At 40.2% G+C, this 21,532-nt stretch overlaps 1 protein-coding gene across 1 annotated transcript; it reads right to left on the reverse strand.

The window, feature by feature from the left end:
- Positions 1-4,061: 4,061 nt before the first annotated feature.
- On the reverse strand, positions 4,062-19,080 carry LOC18438295 (Thioredoxin superfamily protein). Its single transcript, XM_011626680.3, has 2 exons — positions 18,288-19,080; positions 4,062-4,332 (listed from the first exon to the last, which is right to left on the reverse strand). Exons 1-2 carry the CDS (start codon positions 18,750-18,752, stop codon positions 4,171-4,173), a joined length of 627 nt encoding a protein of 208 aa, XP_011624982.1. The 5' UTR covers positions 18,753-19,080; the 3' UTR covers positions 4,062-4,170.
- Positions 19,081-21,532: the final 2,452 nt, after the last annotated feature.

The following is a 21,532-nucleotide window of genomic DNA, read 5'->3' on the forward strand; positions in this document are numbered from 1 at the left end:
TAATTCTGACGTCTTTAATGCATTAGTTTTTGTTTTTAACCATCGTTTGGAACTCTAGATAAGACCGCTGAAATTTACCATTTTGAATTTAATTAAATGGGGCTATTGTTTGGATGTGCATCATATTTTTCTTTTTTAAGGCTATAGGCGAGAGAGGGAGGAAAACTCTTCTCAATGCGTATAGGCGAAATGACCAGTGATTTCGCTTATGTTCATTACCATTCAATTTTTATCGTACGGTCACAATTATGTGGTCGTGTTTTACTTTTCAATTTTTTTTTACAAACTCAAATTACTTAAATTTGGCGTATGTGTACATCTTAGTGAGGTGCATTTAATAAAAATATAAAAAAATTAATTTGTAAAATATAAATTGATCAAAATACTTCAAAAAATTTATGCGGGTATTTTAGTTAATTTATAGTTTACGAATTATTTTTTTTTCATATTTTTATTAGGTGCGTTTCATTAAGATATACACACATTTCAAATTTCTAATCATTTCGATTAGTTAAAAAAAATGAAAATTGAAATACCACCGGACAATTATGATCATGGGATGAAGTTTGGATGGTGATGAGGGTAGGTGAAATCAGTGTTCATTTTCGTTTATTGCCGTTTTGTAGTATCTTATATATATATATATGGATATGGCTTTTGTTAGGCTACACCACTTGGTGGTGTAGACCGTTAAAGTGCTTAACATTTTTAACATTAAAATACCATTGAATTGTAATACAGAATTTTTCAAGTACGGATATTTTTTGTCATTTAGAATGGTAGAATAGATATTTTTATAAGAAAATAGTGGCATTCTATTAGTTGTTAAAAACAATTAATGCATCTTGTGGGTGATCTCACACACCATATCGGTGTTGTCATTGTCCAATATTGTTAATAAATGTTTTTATTTCTATTAAGAATTTCAATTTACCTTTAATTAATTACTTAAAATACCCCTAAACAAAAAGTTACTATACTATAGGATAAGGGTATCTAAATGTCTAAAAATGTTGAGCACCTTAAGGGTCTACACCACAAGTGGTGTAGCCTAACAAAACTCATATATATATATATATATATATATATATATATATATATATATATATATATATATATATATATATATATATATATATATATATATATATATATATATATATATATATATATATATATGGAAAAAGCTAACATAGGTCCACTAGCTCACAGTTATGTATGGGCCATAGCGAACGTAGGCCCACTAACTCACAGCTATGTATGAGCTCAATGGCTTAGATTCAATATGGGCATATATATATATATATATATATATATATATATATATATATATATATATATATAAAAGCTAACGTAGGCCTACTAACTTATAGTTATGTATGAGCCCAATGGCCCAGATTCAATCTGGGCCAATATGACAGTTATGACCTCATTTTGTATTTGAATTTTAATATTTTTTTTACAAATCCAAATCACTTGAAATTTTACACGTTTATTCTTCTCATCAAGGCGCACCAAATAAAAATATTTAAAAAATAATTCACAAAATATAAATTGACCAAACTAGCATTAAAATATTTAAGGGGTATTTTTGTCAATTTAATTTTTACAAATTATTTTTTTCATATTTTTATTAGATTCTCTCATTTTTAAATAACACATACCTAAACTTTAAAGTAATTTAGATTTATAAAATAAATTAAAATTCAAATACAAAATACAATCGTGATCATTAAATCTGTTCACATTAAATCTGTTCATATTGAATCTGAGTCGATAGGCTCATATATAGCTCTGAGATAGTAGGCCTATGTCAGTTTTTCATCTGTACACCAAAAATGGTTTGATAGGGCTGCAAAACCTCATAACGCATTGAAAATTGCAATTCAAGCTATGGAAAACCTTTAACTCAATCATCTCAGCTTGAACATTATGGTTGTGAAAAAAAAAAAGATTTCAAGATTTAAAACTAGTTTATATTTTGAGTTGTATTTCTTTTTATTATTATTTAATAAAAACCAGGTAGGGCCTTCTCTTTTAATATATATATATATATAAAAAAAAAAAGCTTGTGTAAGCTTTTAATCTACAACTATATATGAATCCAATGGCTTAGATTTAATCTAATCTAATCCAATGATCACGATTGTATTTCGTATTTAAATTTTATTTTATTTTTTCTATAAATCAAATTTTGAGGGTATGTTTTTTAAAATTAAGATAATCTAATAAAAAGATATCATACGTTACCAGCGTAGGAAATGGATAGCTCACTTAAGAAAAAAAAGCCGTTGATTGAAATGGACGGTGATGAAGCGACCTTTTGTCAAGGGTGTTAATACCACTTTTGTCCAACGGGCAAAAAGGCTTTGCTAACGTGTACTCAAACTCTCTCTCCATAAAAAATAGAAGACCGTCCCTCTCGGTACAACAAAAACCAAGATTATTATAACTATATGAAATTGAATCTAAGTCGATCTGATAGTCACGATTATATTTTGTATTTTAATTTTAATATATTTTATACAAATCTAAATAATATGAAATTTGATACGTTCACTCTTCTCATCAAGGCACACCTAATAAAAATATTAAAAACATTATTTGCAATAAATATATTGACCAAAATATCTCTCAAAATTTCAAGGGTATTTTGATATATTTAATATTTATGAATTATTTTTTGATATTTTTATTAGATTCGTCTAATTTTTAAGAATCAACATTCTAAATTTCAAATGATTTGAATTTATAAAAATAAAATAAAATTCATATACAAAATGCAATTGTGACAATTAGATCAGCCTATGGACCGTTGGACGTTTACTATAGCTGTCACCTAATGGGCAAGCATCAGATTCTTGTGTGTTTGGAAAGAATTTATTTAAGGGTGAAGCTCTTAACAATCAAGTTAAGGCACACATCAAAAGTTCGCGAGAAAAGGTTGTTTCCACGCTAAAAAACTATCAATTCAATCATCTTGAACTCAAGATGCATGACCATGATAAAAAATAGATTTCAAATCTTAAAAATAGAATTTTATAATGCATTATCAAGACCATCACTTTCAAAGTGTTAATAGATCTGCTTTAACCTACCATACTTTTGAATGTTTTAAATTTCATAATGAGATAAAAATAAATTCTACCATACTTTTGAATATTTTAAATTTCATAATGAGATAAAAATAAATTTCCAAGCCATCTGATAATAAAACATGTTTTAGCACTTTAATGAGCGCCTTATTTTGATTGGTTTGGGCCTCTGCCTCATACAAACCATTCCTACATATATAGCAAACCATTCCCTATATATATTACCCGTGCAGCATAATTTTTTTTCATCTCTTCATTCTATATTTTTTCCTTATTGCAAGCATGTTAACTAAGAGCACAAAAATTGTACGAGAAAAGCATGATGTTTGAACTTTTATATCTAAATGTTAATAGTGTTCCTTCTAAAGAGAAAAATTGCTTGCCTATAATTATCTTAGCGTATATTTAATATAATGTTAATTTAGATAAAAAAAAATTATTCAAGTAATCAAAATTTTATTTTCCATTATACCAGCATATTAACATGTGCTTTGAACACGTCCTGGCATACACATATAGTATGTGCGTGTGCTCATTCAAGCCCAAAAGAGAAAGTAATGAAGATACTAACAGCAAAATTTTATTATATTGAAAAATAAAATACTAGCCATAAGAGCCATTGGTTGAACTTGGTGGAAGTACTGTTTAAAAAACAAATCAACGGAGTGGATCACCACCGATTCCACGTCGGCTGGTAGGAACGTCATTTCAGGAAAATATTCAAAAATATAAAAATAAATTAAAAAATTAATATAAAATGAAAAAAATGTAAAGGGGCTTAAGACATTGGAATATACCTAGAAAAATAAATAAATAAATAAAGACAAAAAAAAGAGGTTTTTAGCGGGGGACCAACTGGTACCCCAACAAGTGGCTAGCAGTGAACCGGCGCCGACCATATCCCGGTATGATTGGCGATTCCCAATGTGGACTGCATTCAGTCCGATCGAACACATAAACAAGAACTTGCAATGTAAATGTGCTGGTGAAGATCATGAATAACAACACTGGTCCACATCCCTATATCTCACTAAAAATGAATTCGTTAAACAAAAATATCAAAGTTGGATATAAGTCAAGGCACATTTTTGGTGGGGGGGCATTTTATTCGAAGAAGGTGAGAAAAGCCAGCAACAACATGCAGTCGACTTGTGGGAACGCCAGTCTTTGCTATGGCCGTGCCATACTTGTCCAGGAGGACAAAGCAAGGAACATACTTGATATCAAAATGAAGAAGCTGCACAAGTTGTAACAAGTAGGAAATCATATAAGAACCAGGACCTCAAAGCCAAAGAAACCATAAGATCAGATCAAATAGATAAAATAGATAAATAAATGTCACCTCTCTCTCGCTCAAATAAACCATAAGATCAGATCAAATAGATACATCAGATAAATAAATGTCACCTCTCTCTCTCTCTCTCTCTCTCTCTCTCATCAAGTGTGTTATGCAAAACAATCATCTTGCCAAGTGTGTTCAGCAACAAAAACGAAAACCTCATAGATCAAATACCAAAACATATGTTTCTTTAGGCTCGTTAGCATATCAAACAACAATCAGAAAATATATATAAAGAGATGTATTATTAAGCAATCAGAACAAACCCATATATTTCAGAAGAAGGAATAAAAGTTTTCTTTTGAGTGCTCTTTCATGGTGGATGCATATGCATTGACAAAACTCCCGGGAGGTTTATGGTATTCAGACACATTGCGTTGATGATGGAACCAGGAATCATTTTTTCTTTCTTTTCTTTTTTTTTTCTCTTTTTACGGTAGAATGGGGCATCATTTCCCTTCAAAAGCCACAAAAACCATGAGACATGGGATACAACCAACCTAAGTCATATCCAAATGTCTCAATACCACATGTAATAGGGATGTATATACAGACTAACATCACGAGAAGAACAAGGATCAGCATGTTCCTGGAAAATCCAATGTTATCGTACAAAGCATTGCGAAGAATGTGAATGCTTTGATCAACATTTAAAATTTCCTGAAAGGAAGAATCTGGATGTGGATATGTCGTTGCCGACTCGGATGGACTGCTTGCAAGTACTTAAGTGAGCATCAAAGACTCAACGACATCTTCAGCATTTGTCAGCATAAATGAATAAAAAATCAACTTCAACTGGGAAAAACTAGCTTAGTCAACTCCACCACTTGCTGAGTTTATAAATAAAAAACTCCAGTATGCTCGAGTTTGTGTGTGTCAACGGTGTCTTTGTGCATCTCTGTGCCTACATCATCATCCATCGTCAGAGCCTTTCCCCAACTAATTGGGGTTGGCTGTCTCTGTGTCTACATGTACAAATATATATGCTTCTTTGGTACTTTGTTATCTAATAACAGTTGAGGTGGTAGCACTGTGGTTTTTTACTTGGCAACGAGCGGGGTTCAAACCCCATCATCGAGATCAATCCTTTTTTGGTCTCTTCACAAAACAAACTAAGAAATCCCCCCAACTTTTTATGAGCTGACTGTTCAACTCTGCAAGTCAGCTCGGTTTTGGCACGGACAGAGTTGACCACTGATTTCGTGTTTTTAAATCTGGTTAGTCTTTTGTAAATTTTCCTCAAAGTTGTCGAGCCCAATTGGCTGTACCCAAATGCCAACTTGGTTTGACCCCTTGCGAGTAATCAAGCAAATGTGAGACCTAGCCACATCTTAAGTATTTGTTAGTCTTTACTTTACTTTGTTCTTATGTGCAGAGCCAACTTGGGACCGGGCCCAATGCTGCAAATTCAGATTTTCTATGCTTCCATGCTACAAAAATGCATATTCCAAAAAGATCAGAAATAGACATTGAGGTTCTCTTATCAAAGAAAAACGTAATCTCCAAAGAAAATTGATACTATGAAAACTGAATCTTCTGCCAAGGATAGAAAAGTATGGTTGGTACAAACAGCAATTAAATCAAATGGCATTCTAGAATGTTATAGAGCCACTTTACTAGTTCAATGATTTAGTCAAGTTGACCACACAAAGCTTTTTTCTTGACAAGGTTACACATAGGAATGGAACTTGAGATGTTAGAGTATGAAAACCTAGCCTCTACCATCTTGACACAAACCCGTTTCCTTGACCACACAAAGCTTCTAAATTTTAAAATATAAGAAAAACCTAACATCATCACACAGATCTCAGCATTAGCAGACATTTATACTAGATATTAAAACCAAATAAGGAGAATGCAATTGCTAAATGCACATCCAAATAAGTTTTATATATAGGAACCACAAGGGTTTGAAGACACATTATCCATGTCAAATGTTTGTACAACATATAGAAATATGTGTTAAGTTGGGAAAACTCTTTAAAACTTACATCCAGGTCAAGGAGATGCAGTTTGGAAAAGATAGGACCTTTAACTAACAAACTTTACATCCAGGTCAAGGAGATGCAGTTTGGAAAAGATAGGACCTTTAAATAACAACACTTATAAGCAGTGTTCGCAAAATCGAACCGAAACGGTTAACCGGACATGGGCCTGGAAGTGGTTTAACTGGCCTAACCAGTAAACCTGCCGATTCAACCGCTCTAACCGGACAAGTCCCGGGCGGTAAAAAAAGAGTTGAAAAAAATAGAAAAAATACAAAAAAAAATCTACTAAAATATGAAAAGCATATAAAGAATGATTAAAACACAACACATTCAAATGAAGTTGAAAATTAATGAAAAAAATGGATTTTAACCCATTTTATATTTTCCAAGGGCTATTTTTAAAATTTTCTAAAACAGATGGGAAAATATAAAAGTGAGTATTAATGACCAAAACAATTTTTAATCGTTACCATAATGTAAAGAATATTTAAAATACATTACAAATCAAATTCCTTATTTTTGGGAATTTATATACATTTTTTTTATTTTTTTACTTTTTAAATACCGGTTGATCACCCTAACCGCCCAAAACCAGAACCGGCCACTGGCCGGTTCTAATCTAACCGGCAGGTTAGTGGTTAGATCGGGCAATTTTGCGAACAATGCTTATAAGAGAGATCAACATATCACTCTTTTTCAACTGCATCATTTTAGGCATCATCCTACAATTGCTTCAAGAAAAGTCAATGACACAAGAAATTACCAGAAACAATGCTAAAGATATGTCCAAACTTCGAGGCAATCTGAGCAAGCGTGAAGCAATCTAGTAAAGTGAAGTTGCATACAAAATAAACATGAAGATCAAAGATATGAAGTGTGCTAGGATCAAAAGAAAGTGCTCTCTTTTCTTTTGTAAACAAACTGAATTTTTTTACGATGTTGGATGATGTTCGACTCTAAACTCATGCCCCCACCAGGCAAAACAGAATCTTTAGAAGCATGTGGTGGAAAGATTAGCAATTTCACCATTCAAAAGTTTGATTCACGGCTTAAAATAAAGGCAGTCCACATAGCCTAAATTGTTTCTGTAACTTCATATACGAATTCAGTCAAGACAATTACAATCCAAAACTGTGAACAGAAATTCTATGATAGCTTTGGGTCTATGGTGGTTTACATTATAAAAATACCCATGAGAAGTGGGACAAGCAGCCCATAGAGCCTAAATTGTTTCTACGTGTCATATATGAATTCAGTCAGAACAATTACAATCCAAAACTGTGCAGAGAAATCCTATGATGGGTCAGTGGTGGTTTACATAATGCCATGGCCGTGTGCTTGATATGAAGCACATTTAAATACAAATTGGGTGGGACCACGATTAGAGACCACCTAGAGAAGGACGCAATCCAAAACGCGATACAAATTCGAGACCACCTAGGTTCTACACCAGCCACAGTTTCCAAACGTATAGGCCATACCAACTCTATGGAAGCCGAAGCCCTCGTGCTTTTGGAAGGCCTAAAACTCATACAACCCTTCCACCTACACTCTCTAGTGGTGGAAGGTGACTCCAAGGACACCATTTCTTGGGCTCAGAGACTTTCTTGCTCACCCCCCTTGGTTCCTAGCGCAAGTGTTTGCCGAGATTCATCACCTTTCCAGGAATATGTCCGTCATGTGTATGCATACTTGGAGAAACTAGGAAGCTGATATGCTCGCCAAAGAAGCAGCTACGATGGCGGCAAACTGATTTTTGGGTTTTTAACTTTTTTGGGCTGTTCTTTTTTGTTCTTCGGACCAACCTATTTTATTAGGTTGCTACCCAGTTGTAACCTCCTAAAAAAGGACGCGATCCTGCCTCTTATTTTGCCTTCCCTTGAGCATCCTTTTCTGTGGATCACCAAGGTCTTTTGTACTCTTCTTTCTTCGCTCGCAATTTAATGTTAACATTATAAATAAATAAAAAGACATAGGATTCCCCCACATTTATCCAAAATAAATGTCATGTAGAATAAAGCTGATATCAGTTCCAAGCGCAAGAAAAGAGTCCAGACAGATACCATTGCTGAAGAGCAGTATGGCATGCTCCTGCGGAAGCATCCTGCATACTTACTCCCTCAGGCAAAAGACAAAGTGCGTATGATCCTCCTCTTCTTCTTCTTTATTTTTTCGATTTTTTTTTCTGAGGTTGGTTGCTAGGTTGGGGAGGTTACATCCCTAAAATTTGAGGACATGTAAATACACTCCTAGGTAGAGTTTTATCCAAGGGTGTGAAAGGAGGAAATGCCCACGCGGGAGCAAATAATTTTTTGATATTGCTGAAACCATAGCAGAGATATCATACGTCTAGGTATGTATATAAGCAAAAGCAAGCACACATGCATACAGACATGCGCATGCACACACACACACACAGCTTTTGATTTCTAATTGTCACTAAAATTCCATAAAATTGGTATTCAGCAAGATATCAAATAGCATCAAAAGTGCAATCAATTGGGGACGAATGCAACTATAAAAATTAAGGGAATGGGGCGAGATTATCACTCAAAGCAAGGTCCCTCTAATCACTGCATCTCTAGGCAAGGAAACAACTTCACTGACATCTCTCACAAACATGGCTTCATGAGTCCGTAAATTCAAGAAATGCATCCATCAAGTTGCAGTCCCTCAGGAATTTGCCTAATCGCTGCATTCCACCTAATCAAAGTTTATAAACTCATCCCAGGTCAACTCAAACCCAATAAGTAACCTAGTCAACAGAGTCGCAATATCTTGTGCCAGTTCCAATAGATGATTCCTACACCCATAAGGACCAGTTCCCAAATGGAAATGCAATTGAATTTTGGATTTAGAATCCCTTGTGGTGGTGGTGGCTTGCTTGAACAAATACCAGGGCTACATCTTGGGGCTTAACAGATCATTAGTAATTCACTATATTATCCTTGTTGATCAAGTCATTCAAGCCAACTGCTTTGAATTCCTTCACGATAAGATAGATCATGAGGTCCGAATCCTTCTTTGAGAATATCTGAATGATTATGTCTAATAAATATTATATATTCACCCTTTCGCACCAAAAGACCACTGAACAAGATTTCAATTTTCTGAAGCACCTCCACAGTTCGTACAGGCATCCCAAGCACATTATTTATATTTTGCCAAAGAAAGAAAAATCTCTAGAAACCGCTTCAGCGAGGTGGCCGCCCCACAGAGCCACTAGCAGAGGTGGCGCCCCCCAAAGAACTGGAACGGTATCTACAATTTGTATGCCCACTCCTCTGCCCCCTCTTCTCCTCCCGTTCGTCCCCACCCCCCGCTAAGAGCAGTGAGACCACCCAGCCCTCTTTTGCTCAAGTGGTCCCTTCCTCACCTACTGTCCAAACTTCTAAGTTGTCCACCCAGAATCCTCCTTCGACCTCTTCGGAACCGATCTTGCTGCCTCCACCTCCCCCTTGGCCTCGTTCGCCTCATCTTCCTCTTATCGTTTCCATGCCGGTAGATGTGTCCACCTCGCTCAAATCAAAACTCCTGTCGTTCCTGGTGGGTTTCTTCCAGCCTAAAAGGGACGACTTCAGATCTATTGAAAGATGGAGGCAGCGCTTGTGGAATCGACCTGATTTGAGTTGTCGTAGGCTACCCTCCGGGGCTATCCTCTTTGACTTCAGAGGGGAGTGCCTCGAGGGCTCTAAACTCAGCTGATGCGCTTAAATTCAAAGGGGCTTGTCTGAAACTCCATAAATGGTCCCCGAATGGAGAGGCATTTAAGAAGCACAAGGTCTGGGTAACTGCCTCACACCTACGCCTGCAGGCATGGTCGCCCACCATCTTTAAGAAGATAACTGAAGCCTGCACCTTGGTTGAGATTCACTGGAAATCGTTGGAATTCCTCCCTTTGGGCTCTATGTGTTTTCTCCTTGAAGTCTTGGACCCCTCTCTGAGCTCGAAGAGGAGGAGCTCTTTTTTCGCCTAGAGATTTCTTGGACCTTGGCCTCTCCCCCCTCCCCGTTTTCCTTTCCACAGTAGAACAGAGGCCTTTCTCACAATCTCGAACCCTCAGACTGGAAGGTGTCAAGAAAGCACCACCGTCCCCGACGGTGCCACCAGCCGAGAGGACCTCGGCCACCTTTCACTCGGGAATCGAGGACCCCTGCAAGTCAACAACCACCCGCCCATAATCTCAAACCTCGAGATCCATGACTGGCAAAAAGGTTTGCACCCATCCGTTCCTCCCCTGGCCATGTCACCCAGCCTACGTCGCAAACCTTAGGGTGTGACGGTTCGCCTTCAGAGCCAAGTGTCCCACAGCCTTCGCCAGGTGGTTCTTCCCTACAGCGTTGTGGCAAGGAAATTTGGGTTGATGACGTCAACCCGCAGCCCTCCCAGACGCTCCCCCACTTTTCGATGCCAAGTCCCTCTGAACACACCACCCCCCCCCCCCCCCCATTTAATTTATTTGTCCCCCCCTCAGGCTTCTGACCCAAACCTTGCCCCATACGTCCCTCCCTCTAGCTCTGGTTCATCAGGTTTGGGACCAATACCGGGCCAACCCTTTACCAACCACACTGAGAAGTTAGCCCCGACGCCGACCTCCTCACCTCCCTCCTGCTCGACACCTGTCAACCCTCGCCTTGCCTCCTCGAGAGAATCCTCTTTCCCGCCCATCCCACCTACTCCACTAATCCCTTTGGCAATGTTTGTCCGCCTCCCCTCCCTCAGCCCTAGAGATTCCCACGGCCCCTCCTTCCTCGCCTTTGCCCACCTCTCCCCTTCCCTTGACTGGCCCTTCTTCTCAACCCTTTGAGCAACCCTCTTTGCCCTCCAATCCTCTGCTCCAGGATCCTCAACCTCTCCTTTACCCTCTCTCGCCCAATTTGACAATGCCCCCCAGTCTCCTTAACAGCTGTTGTCACCCCCTCAGCCCCTCAGACATCAGCCACCTGCACCACCGCTTGCCTCCTCTACCCCTACGGACTCTCCTCAGCAGCCTAATTTTCAACCCCCTCTCTCTCTCCCATCCTCTCCCTATTTCACTCTATCCCACCCCTTGGAAGAAACCCAAGTTTCGCCTGAATCCAACCCCCAACCACCACTTCTTTCTTCGAACTCATAGCGCCGCACCAACCACCGGTTTTCAAACCTCCAGAGGAACAAACTGCGTCCCAGTTTGTGCTTAACATCCCCATGGAGTGGCCTTCCTTCCCCGCAGGTATCCTATAGATGGAATCTGTTGATCCCAAAACCCCTAACCCGGAACTCCTAACCTCCTTATTGGCCCCTTACCTTCCTTACACCCCCAGCCTGATCCCCATTGACAGTACAAATCCCTGTCTTTCTACCTTCCCCAGCAGCCCACCCAGATTCTCTTTTGACTCTGGCCTACCTGCCCCCCCCACCCCCGCCGTTCCTTCCTGCCTCCTTTCCTCCTCGGCCCAACCCTTTCTACAACTTGCCTCTTACCCTTCTGACCACTAACCCCCCACCCGCCTTGACTCACTTGGACATTTCCCCCCTCGCCCTACCCTCTGCTACACTCTCCCCACTCCCTCAATACTTTCTCAACCTCTCTTCCCTCGCCCGTCTCTTCCCCTCCCCTACTAGACCCAACCCTTTCTTCTCTGGAGGCTTCAGCCTCTCTCCTCTCTTTAGACCCACTCTTTTTACCCCTCTGAAACCTTTGTCCCCCCTATTCCCCCTCTCCCCCAACCTCCTCTTCTTCCCCTCTTTTTGACTTTTACCCACCTCTCCCCAATGACCTTTACCCCAATAACCCGTTCGAGGAACCCCTTACGTCAACATCTACATCTGCTGGCCCTGACCCCTCCCTCTACTAAACGGGCAGTTCGTCCTTGTCCCCTCCAACGGCTTCTTTAGTGGACTCCGCTTTCGTCGACCGCATTGATCGAGGCCAGGCAGACTTCAAGGAACTTCTTAAAGTCATGGGATTTCCCCACCATGGACCTGAAGGCCCACTTCATTGTTTCTTTGAGGTGGATGCCCAAAGTAGATTGCAGGTGAGAATCAAAAGGACAGAGAGAGGTTTTGAACCTCTATTTCAATGTCAACTATGTTAAACAAGCTCCCATGGGACTTTCCATGGCGCTTGTAGTACAACCTAGCTTCTCAGAGCCTTCTCTAAGAAGATCCCCTAGGCTAGTACATCTTCTCAACCTCCCAGTTCCTGATGAAGTATCATGGAACGTGAGGGGATTGGGTCAGGACCGCAAAAGAAATGCGGTAAGGGACCTGTGTGCGAAGCATAATCCCTCTATCCTAGCCCTCACTGAGACAAAGCAGCCCAACCCAACTTTGCAACTCATTCATCGGGTCTGGGGATGCAAGCCTAGCCAATGGGTCTCCATGCCTGCCAAAGAGGCATCTGAGAGCATCTAGGTTGTATGGAACCCAGGTGAACATTCTTTGGTCTCCTCCTTCCTGGGGGAATTTTCAGTAATTGTCGTCCTGTCCAGAACAACGGACGGATAACTTTGGAAGTTTACGGCCATCTATGGCCCGAACTCTAGAACGAACAGTCCCTGCTTTAGAACGAACTTGATCGAGTAGCCAACCCCACCCCTCTTGGTGCCTTGGGGGGATTTCAACATTACGAGATGGTCATTTGAAAGAAACTCGAACTCCAACATTTCGCAAGGGATGTTGGATTTCTTGGATTTTATCTCATGTATCGAGCTACTGGATATTCCTCTTCAGGGTAACCTCTTTACTTGGTCGACCATGCTTCTAACCCCACCCTCTCTAAACTAGATAGGTTCTTATCTCTGAAATGGGACGATAGGTTCTTATCTCTGAAATGGGACGATGACTTCCCTGGATCCCAATCCATGGCTTTACCTAAACCTACTTCCGACCACTGCCTATCCTCCTGAATACACTCGCCATCTCAAGAGGACCTAAACCTTTTCACTTCGAACTGTCTTGGTTGGAAGAATCATCCTTGTCCTCTCTTATCCACAGTGGTGGGCATCCTACTCCCCCCTTGTCTCGAGTAAGGTTGGGTACATCCTGCAAACAAAGATCCAACTACTTAAGGCTTCCCTAAGAACCTGGAGTAGAACCGTCCCTGGAAACTTTTCACATCAGAAATCAACCCTCCTAGCCTCTATCTAGAATCTCAACCTTCTGGAGGAATCACGTCCCCTCTCGACCTCGGAAGCCAACCTGAGATCCCACCACAAACAGGAATACCTCTCCACCCTCAAGAAAGAAGAGATCCATTGGCATCAAAGATCAAGAGTAAAATGGTTAAACCTTGGGGACAACAATATGGGCTTCTTATATCACATAGCAAATTGTAGGAGAAGGGGCAATTCAATAGCCATAGTCAAAGAGGACAATACCATCTTGGACCAACCATCCGAGATTGAAGCAGCAATCCTCTCCTACTTCCTGAACCTTTATTCGGCACCTTTCAACCCCAGGACCCAGGATGGGCGACCTATAGTTTAACCACATTTCGCCAAATTGGGTCCAGTGGTTAGAGCGTCCTTTCCCTGAAGCTGAGATCATTGCAGCAGTATCAGCCCTGGGCAAAGACAAAGCCCCATGCCTGGACGGCTTCCCAGTAACCCCATTCCACACCTTTTGGAACATAGGGCATTTTGCATAAAGCAATGAATGCTACCTTCATTGCTTTAGTCCCCAAGATTGAGGGTGCCGAGGAACTCAAAGACTTTCGGCTCATTAGTCTGGTCAATTCCACCTACAAGATACTTTCAAAAGTCCTAACCTCTAGACTTAAAGAAGTGCTCCCGTTTGTGATCTCCCCATCTTAGAGCGCTTTCTTTAAAGACAGGCAAATACTAGATGGGATTCTAGTTGCACATGAATGCATCCACTCTAGGCATCTTTTAAACAAACTAAGCCTTATATTCAAGATAGATTGGGAGAAAGCCTATGACCATGTTGATTGGTCTATTTTGGAAGAAACTATGACCAGAATGGGCTTCGGGGTGAAATGGCGCAAATGGATAAGGGCTTGCTACTCTCATCCTTCCTTCTCGGTGCTCATTAATGGCTCACCGAAAGGCTTCTTCCCGTCTACAAGGGACCTCCGGCAAGGAGACCCCCGTCCCTCTTCCTCTTTGCAATCTCAGCCAAAGTTTTTAGCCAATCAATTTCATGACTCTACCAAGCTGAACTTCTTTCAGGCTTTAAAAGTTTTCCTAGAGATCCGACCATAACCCACCTTCAGTATGCAGACGATACACTCGTCTTCATCGATACTATCCCCAAGGAGATTGCAACCCTTTGTCTCTTTCTTCAGATGTTTCGAATATGCCATTGGTTTCAGAGTTAACATGGAGAAATCCACCATGATTGGGGTGGCCTTAACCCTTGCTGAAACTAGAGCTTTAATTCTAGATTGGGATTGCAAGGTGGAAGACCTCCCAACCAATTACGTAGGTATGCCTTTAGGTTTTGGGCAAACCTCAAAAAAGGCAGTGGTCACATGTTGTTGATAACGTGGACCGCCCGCTAGAAGGATGGAAAGGGCGATATCTCTCTTTTGCTTGCAGGTCAACCCTTATTAAGGCGACCCTAGCCAACACCCCTGCCTACCTCATGTCCCTTTTCCACATGCCAATAGCTATTTCTAAGCGCCTAGAGCAGCACATGAGGAGCTTCCTCTGGTCAGGGAACATTAAGTACAAAAAGTTCCAATATCTTGGGACAAAGTATGTCAACCACAATAACCTGCTGTGGACCCAAGTCATCCGCAGTAAATATAGAATCCACGCTACCCAATGGACGTCCAAAGGGAATGCTCAGTGTTTCAAAAAGCAGACCGCCCAGTGCCTAGGCGGTTCTAGGGGCCTGGGCGCATCGCCCAAGCCTAGGCGCCCAAAAAAAGCAAATATCCCTGAGTGCCCGGAAACCCACCAAGCCGTCGGCCCAGAGGGTGAAATGCCCCTCGTTGAAGATATTTTTGGGTCATTTTTTTAATACTAAAGGAGAAAATTGTAGATTTTAGGTTCCTTTGAAACCTAAAACTCATTAGAGCCTCATTTAAAGAGAGAAAAACCCCAAAAATAAAAAAATTTCTACTAGGCCACCCAGGTTTTGGGCACCCACCTAGGCGCTGAGCAGCTTGGACCCCCCGACCGCCTAGGTGCCGCCTAACACTTTTTGATACACTGGGAATCGTCCTTCTAAGACTTCCGAGGCATGGAAATCCATGATGTCTCCCTTCTCTCTTTTCAAACAAAATATTGACTTTCACCCTCGGAGAGGAGACAGAATAAGATTCTGGTCAGATTTATGGGTGGGCCACACTCCTCTAAGGGACTCATTCCTGGCCCTCTTCTCTTTGGCTACAAATCCTATTGCTTCCATCGAGTAAGAGATGCCCCTCTTGGGCAGTAGAAGGGTCTGGAACCCATAGCGAGGAGTATGAATTTCTTTCCTTGTCTTCATTGCCACACTCTACCTTTCTGGCTCTCAATGGCACAGATAGGATAGTGTGGACCTCCTCACCCTCTGGCGTCTTCTCTGTGGCTTCTTTCTACAAAAACCTGCTGCAACCACCCAGCTACCCTCACAATCCCACTCCGGTGGTAAACAAGGTGTGGTACGCAATAGCCCCACCTAAAGTACGTGCTTTCAATTGGTTAGCATTCTCCGAGAAGGCACTAATTATCGATCAACTAAAACGAAGAGGCATTCCCATCCCGAATAGATGCATGATGTGGCTGTGTGAAGAAGAGAGCAACTCGCACCTCTTCATTGACTGTAGCCTGGCATTCAACCTTTGGAGCCGCATCCTTCGCCTCTTTGGACTCTCTTGGGTCATAACGGAGTCCTTTAAGGCACTCCTCTCTATGTCTTTAGACTCACACTTGGCCAAAAGCAGGCAAGCTATTATGGAAAGCTTCCATGGCTGCTACTATTTGGGTCATATGCCTAGAGAGAAAAGCAAGGATTTTCCATGGTGTCAAATGTGAACCTGCAGCACTCTTCAACAAGATCACAGCCCAAGTCATTTTCTGGGCTTCAAATCACAAAGCCTTTAAAGGCATTTCAGCAGCAACCTTCCTACAAGATTGGGAAAACCTCCTTAACCTCCACACACCAAGGATTGGAGCATTGGGCATGCAAATAACTGGTCTCCACCCCTGTTTTGTCTTGTTAAACTAAATTTCGATGGGTGTTCATTGGGAAACCCTGGCCCAGCCGGTGTTGGAGGTGCCTTCTGTAATCACGGAGGCAACATCTTGGCCACCTTCTCAGAGCCTCTCCGTCATTTTGACTCCCAATCGGTAGAATCCTTAGCTCTCCTAACGGGCCTCAAACTTTTAACCCTGTTTGGGGCCTACCTTTAATAGTGGAAGGAGATGCCCAAAATGTCATCACCAGGGCTTCAGGGAAATCTGTTCCCCATTGGTACCTTGCTCCGATTTATGATGAGATTTGGCACATTTGCAGGGGTACGGCCGTCTTATGGAGGCATACCTGGAGGAAATCAAGCGACCTGGCAAACCGTCTCGAGAAGGAAGGAGCGGTGACTCAAGTCCTAGAACTTCAAACGACTGAGGACTCGGATATTCCTTGAGGTTCCTCTTTTTGGTTCATAGTGGTCAGGACCTCTTTTTGGAACACGTGCTCCTCATGTACACCTTCATTATTGGGCATTTTTATAAGACCCACTCATTTTTTGTATAGGGCCTTTTGGTCTAGCCCATTTTTTGACGAGAAGCCCGTGCTTGTGGGTGTTCTCGTAGATACGATGTATACTTTTTTCCTTCTTTAATACAACAGTTAACAATTTCAAAAAGAAAACATCATTCCTTCAAAGCTAATTAGCTTCCCTAAAGAAAGGGAGGTCACCACCTCTCATAAGGACAACTACCATTCTCACTCTCACCAAATCAAACCCGATAATGACACAGATCCTCCTAGAAATCACAAAATGATCCATTGTCTACCTAGCCTATCCACACATTTAAGAGATAGACAATTGGAAACCCTGTACTCCAAAAATTGTTATCTATAAGGATCGAATGAGTGTGGTTAATCCAGATGTATAACCACCAACTGCCACGCTAGGGTCCTCAATTTGTAAACATGAAACAAAGTTTCAACTAAGAAACTACCCATACCATGCCTCTGCAGACTTACCATCAACATCTACTATTGTGATAAGGAAGATGTAACCCATCCGATTTGTTACCTTCCTTATCGCTATCGTCCCTCACAAAATAATCATTGGAAACCACATAACCCCACTCCATAATTTCGTAAGAGGAAAACGTAGCATGCTATAACAAAGCCTCATAACAATCCATAATGAACACATGAAGCTCATCAATCATAATAAGTAAACTTGCAAACCACCCAACTTTCAAGCCATCAACCCACAGTTTTGTAAATGTTCAACAATATATACACACACCACCTTCATATTGATGATGAAGGGGCAGCACGAAATATGGATCACAAACAAAGTTGAGGATAGCAGAATAAACCATTATGAATGAGCTAATGAACTTGATAAATGAGCAACTGACTCAATGGGCGAGTAAAGTACAATTTTTTGCCCTAAATTAGTTTGAAAGAAAGTATGATTAGTTGCTGGCAGACAACCAATGCTAAGCTAAATATTTCAGAGATGCGGTTTCACTTCCCACTCTAAGGTACCAGTTTTTACTTCAGAAAATAGTTCCATAACACTCTTAGCCACTCAGAAAAAAAAAAAAAAAAAAAAGGGAATCAAGAAAGAAGATGAGTTTTTCAAATCAAATAAAAATAAAAAATAATCAGAACAATGAGAATAAAAGAATAAATGCTTGACAGAGAGAGGGGAAGATATGGGTTTTGCTCAAATTCTGTTTTTAAGAGAGAGACCTCAGGAAGCCATTTCTCATTCTCAGCATCAGCCATAACAATGGAGAGCCAGTCTCCATTCCTATTCTCCATTTCCAATACCAAATTCAACAGAGAGTGGCAGAGCCTACACTTGGGCGAGTAAAACTCTATGACAGTGGCCTCCTTTCCTCTTGCCAATGCCATTGCCAAGGCCCTCAGCTCTGCCTCTCCCTGTCCTTCGGCAGACAACCCGTTCTTCTCCTCTCTTCCCTTTTGTCGTAAAAACCCATTGAATAGTGCATGGTTCTGTGCTATAATGGGCGATTTCAAAGAGGAATTCAAAAGGTTAACGGCCATACTTCCAATGAATTGCATGGGTTTGAAGAGGAACGGCGTTCTGGGTTCGCATACATTAGGGTCTTTATTATCCTGGTTGGGTTTTTGAGAAGAGGGGAGATACCATGGCCACTTGAGACAGAAGATGGGGTTCTTAACAGGGTCCATGAACCATTCACCCAGAAAATAGAGGCTCCATGAAATGGATTTCGTCGATCCAAGTCGCAGGAAAAATCGAACCGGAAGGATGAACCTTTTGAGCCTTCCTTTGGGAAAAGAGTGCGGTTTGTAGCATCGGTGCAACGGCTCTGTAGAGAAGGCAAAACAACATTAGAACCTTTTGTAGATGGTGTCGACACCATACTATTCAAGTGCGTGGCACCTCAAAACTACATTAGAACCTTTTGTAGAAGGTGTCAACACCATACTATTCAAGTGAGTAGCACCTCAAAACTACATCAAAACTATTTTGCCGGAACATGTAGGTTTGGTGGTGGAAAGTCTCGAGATGATAACCTGAATTATAAAGCTCTAACCATCACACAGGTCGAACATATCTATATTTGGGTGGATTGGCTGAGCTCTTTTTTTTTTCCTTTTCGTTTGAGGGTCTCTACTTTTTCTACTTTATCGTAAACTAACTCGTTCTTTTCTTTTCTTTTTTTTCTTTTGTTTGAGGTCTTTACTTTTTCCACGTTATCGTAAATTAACTCAATTTTATGAAGATTTAAGTTGATCGCATCCCAAAGATCAACGTGGATCGAAACATAAATACTATAAATATCGATGAATGAGTAAATTACATATGGGCAAGGTTTCAAGGGGCTTATTACAATATGAATCATATTTTTGCAAAAAGTACGTGGAGACCACCTCTACGTCATTGCCTTTCGTCTTTTTTTAGAATTGCTCATTTATTCCGCATTTTCAACACTAGACTGGTGGGAAATCCACAAGTTTTTATTCATCTCTATTAATCACATTGACAGGTGGGAAAATCCAATCATCTCTGTTAGTAAGGGGTTCTACAATACAATGAAAGCCGATCTCTATTAGTAAGGGGTTGTACAATACAATGAAAGCCGAGTTAGTTGTTTCTGATATCAGAAATCTCAACTTCCTAAGCTATATGGCATCAGAAAAAAAAGACCTATTATAAGTAATTATAACTATTTATAATCTTATTATTCCATTAGTATAATAGAATTGATGTAATGTAATTAATTTTATTTGTTTCTTATTTCATTTATTATTGTTTGTATTTAAATGTATTTTATCTTCAATAGATTTTCCTTTATCTTTTATTTTTTATTTTTAAATTTTTAATTATTTCTATCCTATTTGTCTAATCTATTCTAGATTTTTCTTTTGCCATTTGATATATATATATATATATTATTTCAAGAAATTTCATTAAAAAATAAATTCAATTACAAATAATAATAAATAAAATAAAGGGAAAATATATCTATACCGTTGTTTAAGTTTCATTTCATAATAGACCCAAGGTTTTAAAATATATCTTATGGCATAAAAATTGTATATTTTATTTCTTCTAACCCCCTTAGGTAATTTTATCTACTTTAAACATGTTTTTTTTAGGTCAAATAAATCTAAAAAGGCATGCCTTTTCTAAAAGTCATCTTTGCAAACTTCCCTCTTTCTCTCTCCCTGCAACCCTTGTCACTCTCTCCGTCTTTTCCATCTCTAACCCCTCACTATCTCTCCTCCCGCTCTCTCTCTCTTCATATTTCCCATCTCTCCCCTCACTCACTCTCCTCTCAAACACATATCCTAAAATACAGTAAGTACACAGAGAGAAAAAGATAACAGCAGATAGAGAGAGAAACAATCTTGAATCCATCTCTCTCCCCTCACACTCTCTTCTATGGGTTAGGCCAAAAGCTTGAATCCATTGAGCTCTTTGCCTTGAAAGCATCGGCTTAAGCTTTTCGGCCATGATAGGAAGCAAATCTTTGTACTCCATGGCTTGGTTTTGGCTCATTTTTGTTGTTTTTTTGCCCTTTTTTTTGTCATTATTTTGCTGGAGAAATAATGGGGCTCTTGATGGTGTTGGTTGACAAAGAGGTTTGGAGAGAGGAATTATAAAAGAGGGAGAGTATTTTATTGAGGATTTGAGCCAAGATGACGACAACACCCAATGTTGGTTATGCAGCTACCAGAAACTGCTATCCAGTTACCGTGAATGGATATCCAGTGGCTGGTGCTGCTTATCCAATTGCCAAAAAAGTCGAGTCATCCTCCTCAAAGCCCTAGTCTTCTTCATCATCTTCTCCTTATCCTCCTCAGAAGAAGGCCGATGAGCCTGATGGCTTATCTCGCCAATGCTGCCTTATCCACCGCCACCACAGAATTATGGGAACCCTCCACCCCCATCAGCAACTTGCTATCCTACTGCTAGCGGTTATCCACAGGCGGGTTATCCTCCTACAAGGTTGTACAAATATCCACCACCATGGGCGCCTCCGATTTGCTATCGGCATCCCCAAAAGCCAAAGAAGAGTGAGATGGGGGGATTAGGGCACGGGCTCGGGCTCGGAGTAGGGTTGTTTGGTGATGAGAGGTTATCAGGAGGAGAGAGAAATGTTTGGATAAATACATGAGGAGAGAGTGAGAGGGAGAGACGCAACAAGAGCGAGAAAGAGATAAGTTTGTGATATATAAGTGAAGAGAGAAATGATTGGGTTTAGAAAGAGCATGTATTTCTCACATTTGTTTAGGTTAAAAAATAGGTTTAAAGCGGCGTGGGGGTTGGAATATATATTTTGAAACTTTGAGTTTATTAATAAATGAAACCTAAAAATAAAGGATATAGAGATATTTTTTCTGAAATTTATTGTATTACATCAATTCTGTTATACTAATTAAGTAATAAGAATTTAAATAATCAATTATAATTGGTCCAGTATTTCCAATGGCAGACCACT

This window comes from Amborella trichopoda, chromosome 13 (assembly GCF_054954075.1).
Source record: "Amborella trichopoda isolate Santa Cruz 75 chromosome 13, AtrichopodaSantaCruz75HAP2 v2.0, whole genome shotgun sequence".
Lineage (NCBI taxonomy): Eukaryota > Viridiplantae > Streptophyta > Magnoliopsida > Amborellales > Amborellaceae > Amborella > Amborella trichopoda.

Bases quoted from the DNA above. Each gene is read 5' to 3' on its own strand.
- LOC18438295 (XM_011626680.3), bottom strand. From the start codon at position 18,752: ATGGACCCTGTTAAGAACCCCATCTTCTGTCTCAAGTGGCCATGGTAT. The intron at 4,333-18,287 runs GTCTCTCTCTTA...CAACTTGTGCAG, and splicing joins ATGAGAAATGGCTTCCTGAG to CTTCTTCATTTTGATATCAA.